Source organism: Lissotriton vulgaris, chromosome 5 (assembly GCF_964263255.1).
Source record: "Lissotriton vulgaris chromosome 5, aLisVul1.2, whole genome shotgun sequence".
In the NCBI taxonomy this organism is placed as follows: Eukaryota; Metazoa; Chordata; class Amphibia; order Caudata; family Salamandridae; genus Lissotriton; species Lissotriton vulgaris.
In genome coordinates, this window is record NC_141693.1 from 1830430996 (window position 1) to 1830444372 (window position 13377).

The 13377-nt window shown below is 46.6% G+C and overlaps 1 protein-coding gene across 7 annotated transcripts in view; it reads right to left on the reverse strand.

Moving 5' to 3' along the window:
• Positions 1-13377, reverse strand: part of NFE2L1 (NFE2 like bZIP transcription factor 1) — a 125110-nt gene that overhangs the window by 45257 nt on the left and 66476 nt on the right. For all 7 annotated transcript variants that reach the window (XM_086924282.1, XM_086924283.1, XM_086924279.1 and 4 more), the window contains exon 3: positions 3187-3396. In XM_086924282.1, coding sequence (XP_086780408.1) covers positions 3187-3396 — 210 coding nt within the window. The remainder of the gene's footprint in view (positions 1-3186; positions 3397-13377) is intronic.

Consider the following 13377-nt stretch of genomic DNA (forward strand, 5'->3'; position numbering starts at 1 on the left):
TATGGCGGGGCCAACTCAGGCACTAATCTTCAGTGGGAGGCTGTAATTGCAAAATACAATATTAGCAGAAGTATACAGCGTGCACTACAACTCCAACCCGACCCCTGTAAAGGAAGAACTTCATGGCACCACAGCATATATGAACAGACAGGAGCACCTGTAATAAATCAGCAAGCCTGGCTCCCTAACATGGGATGCAACCAGGGGCCTGGTATGACACGTCAGGCCAGCATTGGGGCGGTACACCTGCGCTAAAAGGGTACATCAAGGTTTACTCCACCCCTGCGGGCTTAAAACATCAGGCTTGAACTCTTCCAGGGGCATCAATAACATTAGCAACCGTTAACACCACATTAGGCCAGGGAGATAACCATTTCATCAGGTAAGATGGCACCTTACATTGAATAAAACCTTAGGTATACACACTAGGCATCACAAGGTAACCTGGGGGCCCCAGACAGGACACCACCAATCATGGGCAGGGATACTCAAACATCTCCTATAACCCGTTCACTGTGCAGGAATAGACATTTCATCAGGGTAAACCCAAACATCTCCTCCTGCGAACAACACTCCCCTAGAGGAGCAGTAGACCCATTTAGGTGATTGACCAGGCAACATTCCAGTCCCCAGCCCAAGTAGCGAATCCATCAAACTAGTACCCAGTTATTAACTCATTTAGGGGACAAGCGGACCATTAATTCAGCAGGGGACTGCAGTAATGGAACTCAGTTCTGGCCCACAACTAGCATGGAAGCATTTGGCCTGTCCTGTGGGCATATCCTGGTGCCATGCGTATCGTTAGGCACCACTTTCTTCAGTATGGGCACCCCTGTCCTTGGGGGTGAGGCCCCCCAACAAAACACTGGTTCTGGGGGGTGGGCACTGATCCTGTGCCCCGACAGCCCCCCCAACTCCACTGCAAGTAGCCCCACTCACCGGGCTCCTGGCGATGTCTCAGGCGGCGATGAGGGACTTTATGCAAGCTACAGGGCTCCCCCTTCCACCTGGGGGCCCCGCAACCTGACCTCTCGCTTCCGGTTTCACTCTCAGCCGTCCGATGCTCTTCCCGGAACCTCCCTGCTGTCCTTCCTCACTTGCGCTGGAGTTGCGGGGCTCACCTCTCCTCACAGGGAACCCGCAGGATCTCCCCAGCACTTCCCGGTAGTTCTCTTCCCCCGGGCCTCTCTCCAGTGGGCCCGGGACTTCGATCTGGAGCCGACGGGCTCCAGGTCCACCTCCTGGATGCCGCGGCAGGTAGGGGCTCAGACCGGCGGGGTACACTCGCTTCACCCAGGCCCCTCCTCCTCACAGGGGGCCCGGGGGTTTTCAAAACGGCCTCGGGGAGGCCACAGGGGACGAACGCGGTGACCTGGCCCACGTGGGGGAAGCCTGCCTGGCTTTTCTCCCACGGGGCTCCCTCGACCTCCCTGGAGTCCCGCAATGCTGTGGGTCGCTTCTCCTGGCTGCCGGACTGGCAGCTCGCGGGGGCGCTGTCTCCGCTTTCACCGGCAGCTTCCGGCAGCCAGCTCCATTCTCCTCGAGTCCGGCGGCGGGGCAGACACCGGCAGTGTGCCCCGGCCCCGCCTCCCTCAGCAGCACCTCTTCCCGGCACCGGCCCCAGTCCACCGGGCACAGACCGGCGGGGTGGGCTCCCGCTCCGGTGCTCTCCACGGGGCTCCCTCACGACTACGGGGGCCCCGCACCGGCACTTCACCCGGGTCCCCCTCCCTCACGGGGACCTGGGGCTTAGGGTCGGCTTTTCCTCCTCGGCTGCCCGGCCGGCAGCCAATCCCTGCGCGGCCTTTCTGGGGGCACGGCCGCGCGGGCCAATCCGTGCACGGCATTGGCGGGGGCGGGCCGATGACGCAGCCGGACGCCCCCGTCAAGTGATGCGGGTGACGGCGGCCTCAGGGCCTAACGCAGCCCTTCCTTCACTTCGGCGGCCGCCGCAACGTTAACCACAGCAGTAGGGGTCCCTCCAAGGCGGCGCTGGGCCGCGGCGGTGGTTTTCAGTGTTATCCAACCAGCGCAAGGCAGCGGCGGCGAGGACGGCCGCAATCAGGGGTAGGCTCCCTTTTATTAATTCTCTATATCTCCGCAAGCGCGCCAAAACGAGGGTAGGCTCCTCCAGCTCTATCCCCCTCATGGTCCCTTCAGGCCACACGGCGCTATTCACAGCGCACCGCTCCTCCCTCGGCCCACAGAGCTCTCATGGCCAACAGCACTCAGGGGGCCACACCAGCCACAGGGCACAGTGCTTTAGAACGCCACAGTCCCTCAGGGGCCCAATCCTCCCCAGGCGGCTCCTCACGGCCCAGTGCTTCCAAGGGGGGCCACAGCTCCTCCAGAGGGGGTAGACAGTCCCACTGCAGTTCCTCAGGGGCCACTCCTCACCTCCTGGGGGAATCCAATCAGCTCCTTCCCTTCTCAGTGCTTTTTCAGCACGGCGCTGGCGTGGTTCAAGGTCCCAACAGAGACAGGGACCTAGGTGGGCCCTCCTTCAGGGGCCCAGGGGACAGCAGAGGGGGGGGGGGGGAGGGTGCAGGGCCCAGCTCACAGGCCCATGTGGCGGTAACACCTCGCAGCAGGTCCCCTCACGTTCCTGTCCCAGCTCTGTGTGACTCTCTTGTGGCACATCCCCCTTACTTATACCCTCCTCCCAGGCAGTGCCAGAACCTTCTAGAATGTTGGCAACTCTGGCCCAAACCGGCACAAGGGGAGGGGTTGAGCACCCTGGGTGCCAGGCTTTCCCTCCAAAAGCTAGGGGCGGCTGGGTAATAATATCTAGACCGCTGACCTATGGCAGTCAGGTGGCAAAACCCATGGCCATGGCATCCATTTTAAATACAGAACATTTCAGTCAGGTGCAATTCTAAAATGGGGGAACATTTCCTGCACACCATTTCGTGACATTACAATTTTAAAACAGGGCAACTCCTACCACACTTTGCCTATACAGGTTTACTACCATGGGGGAGACATCCTAGTCAAGGGGGTCAAAAGCGAAAAATTTCAGGGGAGAAGGCCAAGTCCAGCACAAACTATACCCCTTTGTACCATGCCATAGCAAACTACCAGATGCACTCACTTAGTTAAGTCACTCATTCCACTGCACTATTAAAACGAGTAAGTCAATAAAAAGTGACCAAGTGGCAAAACTGGCGAGAAAGTGTAGGATCTTACCTGTACCGGGAGGGTTTCTCCAGTCTCTCCATCCACAGCTGACCTAGAGCATCGGACTTCATCCTCTTCTAATCTGCGACCAGCATCAATCTCTTCATGTGCTAATTTCTCCACATCACTTTCCTTTGGTCTGTTGCTGTAATCAAAAATCTCTCGCCCAGCTCCAAGGTCGATGTCCTGCCTCCATAATATGTCAATGAGATCCAGGTCCTGGAAGGGTATCAGGTAGGATGGTAAAAGAGAAGAAAATGTTAGCAACACTGACAACCCAAGTCAGCTACACTCCAAAAGCAGTAAGCAGTCTGCAAACGTCAAGCCCATCAATACCACGGAACCCACACATCGAATTTTAAAAACGTCATCCCTCCCCTAAGAGCAGTCTGGACAGAAGGCTAAAAATCATAAACGGCATGGATTAACAGAGCCTCGTTCTTTTAAGAAATTTGCAATGGCTGCATCCTCACCGCCCAAACTCGGCAGAGTTAACCCTAGGTTTAAAAAAAAAACACTAGCAAGACAGCAGTTCCAAGCCATGTTATTGTTAACATAATCGGAGCCAGGGTGCTCTATTAGAATACATGTGATTCGCGATGCCACCTGTTTGTCCAAAAACTAAACTTGCACTACAGACAGGTGTATCTGAAGAGTGTTCTAGTTTGCGGATGCCACAGTGACTGAAAATATGCACATTTATTATCATCAGCAAAATATATAAGAAAAGAAATTGTGTAAACTGCTTGCGACATGGTTGCAATAGTGTACCAGGAGTGCTCTCAATAAAGGGGAGTTTCAAATAACTTCAGGAAAAAGAGTAAAATAATTTAGAATGAGAATACAACTCCTACAAATAGCGTCATGTAAATGAAGGAGTACAGGAGAGAGAGAAAAAAAAGAGCAAATAAGAGAGACAAATGGGGGCAAGATGTGGGAAATTGACATCTACCGTACACAAGTGAAATGTACCAAATGTATGAAGAGGATACATAAATTTGCCAGTTTAGCCCACCTTCCCTCTACTTTCACTGTATGTACCACAATGAGAACAATCAACGACTGACCAATCACTGAGCTTCACCTTTAAACTATGTTGGATCTGTCATTCCTTTTAACATGAAGAGAAAACATGCTTCAGTTACGTAATATTCATGGATTTTTTTTTATTACATTTTAGGTAGTCTGAGCTACATTTTTACAAGCGGGTACTAACAGATCCACGAATACCAAAGAATATTACAAAGTGGAGCATAAAATATATAAGACAATATACTACGTTATATATATATATATATATATATATATATATATATATAATATATATAGCATATATATAAGTTATTTGTAAAGCGCATGTTCACCCAAGGGTATCTTGGCGCTGAATAACATTTATTGTATTTATTGTTTCCCCAACTCAACGGTACGCATTTTATCAACCTCAGAAGGCAGAAAGGCTGAGTGGACTCACTGTGATTTGAACCTGTGACCATGAGGTCGAAAACAGGCCCCTAAAGTGGGACGCATTAGTCCACAAAGCCACCAGACTCCTTCACCACACACACGTAAAAAGAAAGTGTAGTATTTAGAGACAATGATTTTGCATATTTATGTATATCTGATATCATGTAGACCTCACAAGTCATAATAATAGATAAAGCTAAGATTGTGTAACAAATAACTTTAATTTTATTTGGTCTTTATTAAACAAATCTAAAATAAAATCCACTACTGTTGAGAAGCCTTCAGTATCACTTAAGGTAATTAATCATGTGCTTGTTTAGCAGCAACATATTTTTGGTCGCGAGGACCCTCTACTGCCTTTACATAAAATTAGAAATGTTGTATAATTGATTTGGAACATTTAAGTTAGCGGTGATGGCCAAAATCATTGGTCTGGGAAGGGTTATAAAGCCATTACCAAACATGAGGTCATTCATTCCACCCTGGAAAAGAAGATCTAGAAATGAGAAGTTCAAAACAGCTGTTAATCTACCCAATTGCCAATTTTCTCAGCTAATGCACCCCATGACCAGATCGTCTGATGCTGCTAGGGATTCACAAAGAAAAACCAAAGCCAAAATATAGGGACCGACAACCTCTTGTAGGTAATTGGATAATTAGTTGAGATGGGTGGCAGCACCTCCGGTATCTTGGTACAAAGCAGTCAAGCGTAACTTAGAGTAAATGTGTAAAGTATTTCACACAAAATGGCAAATTACTTTAGAAGAATAGTAAATTTTTATAACTAAAATTACAACAAAATGACAAATTCAATCAGTAAAACCAGAGTTATGAGTCTTAAAAACCATTAGAAGCACAAAGCGCCACTCGCGGTTATCTGACCACACTGGACATAGGGACAGTCAAAAGTTTGGGCCGACCGCGGGTCTGATACAGGGACCAGGTCAGCCCCACTGAATAGTTGAATTCTCAAGTCCAGCTTGAAAGGTGCAGTTCGCATGAGAAGGGGCACGGAGCTGGTCAGGCATCACTGCTGTAGCATGAAGATCAGGTTGTTGTTTGATATTCATGGGCAGCCTGAACTTGCGACTTTCCCCTAGTCCAGTCCAGCCAGACATTGCATTTTTGTCATTTCATTTATTAAAATGAACTCTATTTCCCTAACTTGGATTGATATTTTTCTTGGGTTGCGTTTTCACTTTATTACTGTTTTAGTGCTACATAAATACTTCACACATAGCCTCCAAATTAAGCCTAACTTATTTATGCCAAGCTACCATAGGGTTCAGCACAGGCCCCACCCCTTACTACTAATAACCTAATTCCCTACACCTCTCAACAGAAAAACATTCGAGGTTATGGTTGTACGGTTAGAAAAAGACAAGTCAAGAACATATTTCGTTGAAGGGTCTCTTTGAGAAAACCTCATCTCCAATAAAACATTGCTTCATAGCTTACATTTGCAAAACAGCATTTGAGCGAACCAAAAGAGTTTTGATAAAATGTCTTTGAAGCAGATAAGGCCAAAGTGAAAATATTTGGCTGTAATGACAAACCAACACTAACTATCAAATTAAGAACCTCACACCAACTGACAAGCAAGGTGGTGGAGTGGTAATTGAGTGGACCTGCTGCAGCAGCAGAAAGGGGACTACCAACAGGTGAGCCATCCAACATCAAAAACTTAACTGGAGGTAAATCGTGAAACAGGACAAATTGCTGGTTTCAGAGCTAGAATAGCATCAATATTTTAGAAAAGCCAGACGTCAGTTCCTTGAGAGATGCAGTGGCGGGACCTATAGATAATCCCTCAAACCTCAGCAAGCTTAAGCAGGTTCAATTTCTTCCAGACAATGAGACAAAATCATAGGAAACCTTTACTGAAAGTTATTCCTAAAGGGAGTTACACAAGTTACTGAATTACAAGGTTCATTTTTCCCACATAGGCTACTGAAATTTGGCGTTTTTTTAACAAGGTGAAATGTGTGTGGTGCTGCAGTTTGGGATGACGCCCAGCTATATCCCAATATGTAAAACCATAGAGGTTTACTTTCTCACCACTGTGCACATATACATTTATGCTGTGGCACTAAAAATAATTTTTTTTTAAGCAAATGTAGATGAAAAATGCCATGGAATAATACATGCAGGTGTGGAGAATGTAATATCATATGTTTGTATAACCGCAGAAGGAGAGGCGGTGTTGCATGACTCCCTTTTATGAATCATGGTCCATCTGAACATGCACAAACACACATAAAAGTAGAATGTGAACACTATATACAAAACACACAATTGTATCCACCCTTGTGTACCTAAAGAAAAATACTTGGTCAACATGTAGTTATTAAGTCTCGCCTATGCAGCGCTTGAGCGGTCTGTTCGAGACATGCTGTATTCAGGATATGGACATAAAGCTCCGCCTACTTTCCGCCCATCTTTTTAACTGATCCTGACCTTTGTAAATGGTGGCTTTTTATTGATCATTAGGCTTAGTAGTCCCTCCTTAGTACCGCCTCGTCTCTTCTTGCAACCTCCCATGAGGACACCACGTTACATGTATTGTTACGCCCTAGGTTTTAATTACAGCCTCAAGGCACTATTTTATTAAAGATCTTCAGATAGACACTTACTTGGTCCTAAACTAGGTTGGCAGTGGTTATTTTACTCGCTAGTAATTCCCACATTTATATTAGAACTTCTATAAATTTCCCTTCATCAGCTCCACATAGAGTACAACAAAGTCTGGAATTAATCTAATAATTCTTTTGTCACATATCAAAGCTACTAATTGTATATATGGACATAGCTATTTGAATTTACTCATGGTACTGTCTTGCATGCATGCATTATGGGTAGGGTGGATTTACCATATCTTCTGCAGGGTGCAGTACCATATGTGACCAAACGTTTATGATGCTCACTAGGGACTTCTAGGAGCAGCTTGCGGTACTGCACCTAGACAAGTAGTGCTGGTGCCTTACTCACTAGGGTCTTCTAGGAGAAGCTTGCAGTACTGCCCTGAGACATAAAATACTGGTTCCTGGCTCACTACGCAAGCATTTGCAATGCACTAGGTCTCACATTACTGATAGTATGAGCTATTGGCGGTGCATTATTATTTGCAAAGCCAAGACCTCAAACTATCAGTAATGCGAGGCCTATTGCATTGCAAATGCTTGTGAACTGTGAAGACCAGGAAGCTAATCTGGGTTTTTCCTCCACTGCCCAGTTGAGTCGTGTAAATCAAATTCTCCCCCCTCTCACCATTGCCTTATTTACGAACATTGGGAATGTTCAGTAAGATGCAGGTTGTGAGTATTATATACAGACCACAACAGGTTTTGAGTACTAACTAAAGAGACCATTTATATTTAAGTTATCTAAATTGTACCCTGTGAGACTGATAGGAAGTAAAATATCTAAGGGCCATATTCTTCCACGTCTCTCCTGACCTTTGAGCATCTTAAGAGGTCATAGAGGCAACTGGAATATATTAAGTCTCTGGCAGCTCGGCCATTTCTCCTGGAACCAGCCCAGTCTGTGCCTCATTGCAGAGCGATGCTCACATCTTATAGCGTTCTCTTTGTTTCAGATGAACAGAACAGAAATTAAAACACTTTAAAGTTCATTTTTACAGTGTGTGAGATTACCGGTTCTTAGCGGATGTACAGCAATATGTATCACATGGCTCAGTGGATGCGTTCCATAACAGTACTGCACTCATGGCAGTCACACCAGAGGGAAGTGGTTGGAAAACAATGGAAGGCAAATGCTTACACAGTTGTAGATACCTAGTCAGTATTTCAGCTGGGCTGACCTTTTTCAAAATGTCTGGTATATCTTGCCTGTATTTGAGTGAGCCCCCAATCTCAATTGAGGATAGCTATAGGCCATTCGCCTGGGTTATAAGGTGGAGGGTGACAGCAGCAAGGGACTTTAACTGCACCCTTTGGGGAAACAACATGCAGGCAGCCAACCCTGAACGAGGTTGACGCAAGTCAGCCATAACTGTTCTCCCTTGCCTATGCTGAGGTGTGGCTAGTATCCATGTGGACCAAGGAGAGTGAATGGTGGTGACAAGTGACACACAGTGTGCAACGGTACATAAAATGGCGGTTTCAGAGCAGGCGTTCTTTTGCCCAGAGAATATGAAACCAACTCCTCAAAATCTAGGCTTACCTGTTGGTGACGGAGGCTTTCCATCCCCTTTAATTCTTGTGTAGATTTGCCTTTCTAGAAAGGAGTACAAAAGGGGGTGGTGATGGACGGAGCATCTGAACCAATCAAACACTCACACCCAGACAACAGATCTGGGTTTAATCCATCACCGTTCTTTAGCCCACTCTGCCACCCCAGCTCAAGGCTATATGCAAATCAGTCTGACCCTGTGTCTCATTGGAACAGTCCAGCTCGAACTGCCAAGCCATGCCTTTCCTGGACCGGATTCAAGCTTCCTAGGACCGGTTTCTGGCATTTCAGCCATCTTCAGCCAGGCTTGCTTGAATCCAGTGGCAAAGTGAGCAAGGGACTCACGTCTGCGCATTCCCTGCCAACTTATGGCGAACAAAGCGGTACAAAAGGGGGTGGTGATGGACGGAGCATCTGAAGCAATCAAATACTCACACCCAGTCAACAGATCTGGGTTTAATCCATCACCGTTCTTTAGCCCACTCTGCCACCCCAGTTCAAGCATGGCCATATGCAAATCAGTCTGACCCTGTGCCTCATGGGAACAGTACAGCCTGAACTGCCAAGTAGAAAGGATCCCCCTTCCTACTGAGTCTTCTTCTATTGCTAAATGTTGTCTAGTAGTAAGCACTCTTATAGGTCTCTGTTTGGCTGGAACAACAAAAGAGTTTAATGGTTTAAAGTGAGCTGACCTTGGTTAGCTTGTGTTAGAATCCCCCAAAAATAGGACAGACGTACTTGCTCCAGATTGGCAGAATGTCTGTTAAACAATGCAAAACCTTGGTTGACTCATATTATCCATTCTAGCACCAAAGATGGATAATATACAGTTTTACCAACTTTGAGGGGTCAATATTTTCAGTGGGCTCAAGGGACAGCCTTGATACCAGTGTTGGCAGATACATATACAGAAGCAAGACCTTCGCTAACAGACTGCCGTCCGTCAAGGTGAGGACAGGCCTGGATTACTGGAACTCCAGCATTGAGCTGTAAACAATGGGGATAATACATCTTTACTGCCAGTCTTGAGAGGAGCTTGCTCACCACTAAAGATCTCCAAAATGCCCGGATGACAGAATGCTTAAGGCATCCTACATGCAGGTTCTTCTAAGCGTTTGCAAGAGCCATGATCCCTCCTGGAGTAGCTGGCTTGGCAAAAGTAGCACAGCCCCCAGATAAGCACTGCCTAGTTCCTGGTGCTCCAGTTGCTTTTCTGCGTGCTCATGTGAGCCTACACCGCTCAGATCATAATCAACCCTTGGAGTATGCGTCGCTGCCTCTTCCAGACCGAGAAGGCAGGAAATCAGCAGTTAAACCCTGGGAGATTTCTCGTTTCACTGGCTTGAGCCAATCTTCAATACGTGTAGTTGTGTTTTGTAATCCTAAAATTCAGTTTCCGTTGGAACGGTTTAAGCCTTGTGGTCCAGTGAGGGCAGCGGTGCAATCAATGGCTGAACTCCACCTCTCCCTAAACCCACACTTCACTAAAAAAAAAAACAAAAAAAAAAAAACTCAACAATAAACGTTACTGAGAAATAGGCTTGCAGAGTCTACAACAAAAAAAATTCAGCTCCGTGTTCGTGATTGAATTTAGACACCGAGACTTTGGACACTCTGAAATCAACATGTTTGACCTGGGTGAGCTGCCCTTATTGTTTGTGCGTATAAGAAACTCAGCAGCAAAAAATAAAATTAATAAAAAACAAGCCAAGACATAGTTGTTACACTTATTTTTGGCTGGTATTTCCGTCTATTTTTCGGAACCTTCAAAGACAGTGTATCAACATATGAAACCCTAACATTCACACTCAACCGACTGGCAGCACCAGCTCATAACTTTAGCCACACAGCCACTGTTACCGAAAACAAAGTTTCAGCCCCAAAAATCCTCTAGCACTTTATCCTTTTCAAACCCCTGTAAATAAAAGTGTCATCCTTTTCTGAAGCTAATGCACTGGCTGGACAGTTATTCTCTTATTTATTGTGTCATAGTGCATCTAGGTAGCTAACCTCTACCGCCAACTCGTGTACACCTTGAATTTACTATCACAGGAGAGTGAAGTGCCTAATGGTAGTAACTGGGTTATACAATGTAAGCGCTGTAGCACTGGTGGGCAGGGCCGGCTTGGGCGAGCTAGGGGCCCCAGGCCCGGGGCGCCAAATATTCCGAGGAGCGCTGCCTATGTCATGCAAACAGAACTCGCCCATCCCACTTGATCTCAACCGGCCACTGAAAGCCTGTGCAGTCAGCCCTTCATTTTCCTCCACGTACTTGTTAGCACCCCTTCAACCTCCTGCCCTCCTCCCATCTTCCTCCCACCTCCTGCCGTCACACAGCAACGATCCTCCGCCCCCACAACAAACCCCAAATGTTCTTTCCAGGGCGCTGTCCCGGTCCAATCGTTTTAGGGCCGGCCCTGCTGGTGGGCCTCAGTCACCAATGGGAAATTCCCACACAAGACATCGGCCCGTGGCCAGAGAAACCAAGAAAAAGCCAAAGCATCTAGCTGCAGATTACTACTGTAAGAATAACAGCAGCCCCTTATTGAAGTACAAATGTGACCACTGTATTGATGGTTGTACATCAGGCGTCTGTGAGAACTGAAATAAGGGCGGGGATGTTTTGCATCGTCGGAGAACGCAGTCTCTAGGTAAGCCCTAAACGCACGGTTCGACGTAAACAAAGACGGCCTGTTACCAACGCCTTTGATTCCAAAGGGCAAATAACAGACTAGGACAATGGGGACAGATTAAGTGCATAACCGCCCTGGGCAGCTGAATGAATCACCTCGCAGTTGCTCATCGCTAGAGGCGCTTGCATCCGTTGTGTTAAATTTAGGATGCAGGGAGGAGACAGGCAAAAAGCTGTATGTTCGCAAGCTGATGCAACAGAACCAAATTCGCAGAATTCGAACAACTCCACCCCATGACATGCAGTTAGTCATTCTGCCAGCCCAACCGATGCCTGCTCCTTTCGACAGAGCTATGCCATATGCTAAGCCTGAATGATGTCGTCTGGCTTGGCCTCATAACACCCTTCCCTTTTAGAGGGATACGATTATCTAACACATGCAGACAGAAACGGCCTGCTCTTAAGCACACCTGCATTAGACTGGGCTTAAGGGTAGATCTGCCACCCCATTTCAGGCATACAGATGCAGGTTTTACAGTAAGCCATGCTGCCAAATGTGAAAAAAAAAAACATAACCTTCCTGGAATCCCCATCCGGATGTTTAATACACACTACGGTTTACTTCCAAGCTGTGGCACAGACTGATCGAGGATGTATAAATCATGCAAACAAACGAAAAGATGACCTTCCATTCAAACAGAATTAACAAAGCCAAATGGCCGCAAAGGAGCAACACAAGATGCTACCAGAATGGAGCAATGCAGATTGGATATCAATTCCTCAATCTCAGAGCTTCTGCAACCAAGTAGCCGATCATTTCATTCCTAATGCTAAAGCAATACACAAACACTTAAAAGGAAAAGCAAGCACGTTTTACAAACCCACATAGAGGGGGTGGGGGGGGGGGGGGGTGTCATTGGAGAAAAACATAACCATTCTGTCCTCCTTCAGGGAACTATTTATTGAATCCCATGAGCTAATGAGATCAAGTGGTCCAGCAGGCACCTCCTCAGATCATTCAACAACTAAATATCATCAAATCAAATCTCTAACCACATTCACATTTCCTTCGGAGGTCAAAGCATCATACATATAAGAATAACTTGAACCAAGCCGACACCCAACAACTACAGATTCTTTTTCAATGCACCATTGCTTAGTAAAAGAGAAATAGCAGCCTTCTCCCAGATCTTTAAACACATGGGAGAAAGCGTCTTGCAGTTTTACCAGCAAACAAGATTGCAGCCAGGAGACACTAAATCCATCGTGATTCTATTTGGGATGACATGAAAAATACAGTGGATAAAGATGAAGTGATAGCATACATTCTCTTGCCCACATCTGCAGCATTTGGCAACGTACGCAATGCATTCTTACTGAGCAGAATAAATTCTACGTATCAAAGAAAATATACTTGACTGATCAACATCTGCCTTAAAGACAGTTAAAGCATATTTGTCCTGTTCTCCTCCAAACCATACTGCATCCACAAAGCAGTTATGCAATGATAAATTATCTCTATCAAGCCACTACCAGAACTCACCAATTCTTTCAATCTCTCCTCCTGCTTACCTCCTATTCCATGTGCACGTTGACTACAGTCTCTATATTTGCTCTCTATATACTGCCCCTACCTAACCATGGCATCCTTATCTCTTCGCAAATGAGAAGGATTCTGTGTACGGAACAACACAGGGAAACAAGCATTCCAAGTATTAAAATACCAAACAGACCATTTTATGAACACCTGTGTAACTGGGGATGGGCATGAGAGGAAGTGTGGCTTTTGAAGTTGAGATTCTAAAAGCAAAAGGAAGTACAACCACAATGATAGAGGCTTTCCAATCCTGCCTGATCTGCAGTGTAATAGGGTTTCTGGAAAAGCCAGTGGTATACAGGGGGCGACAGGCCAG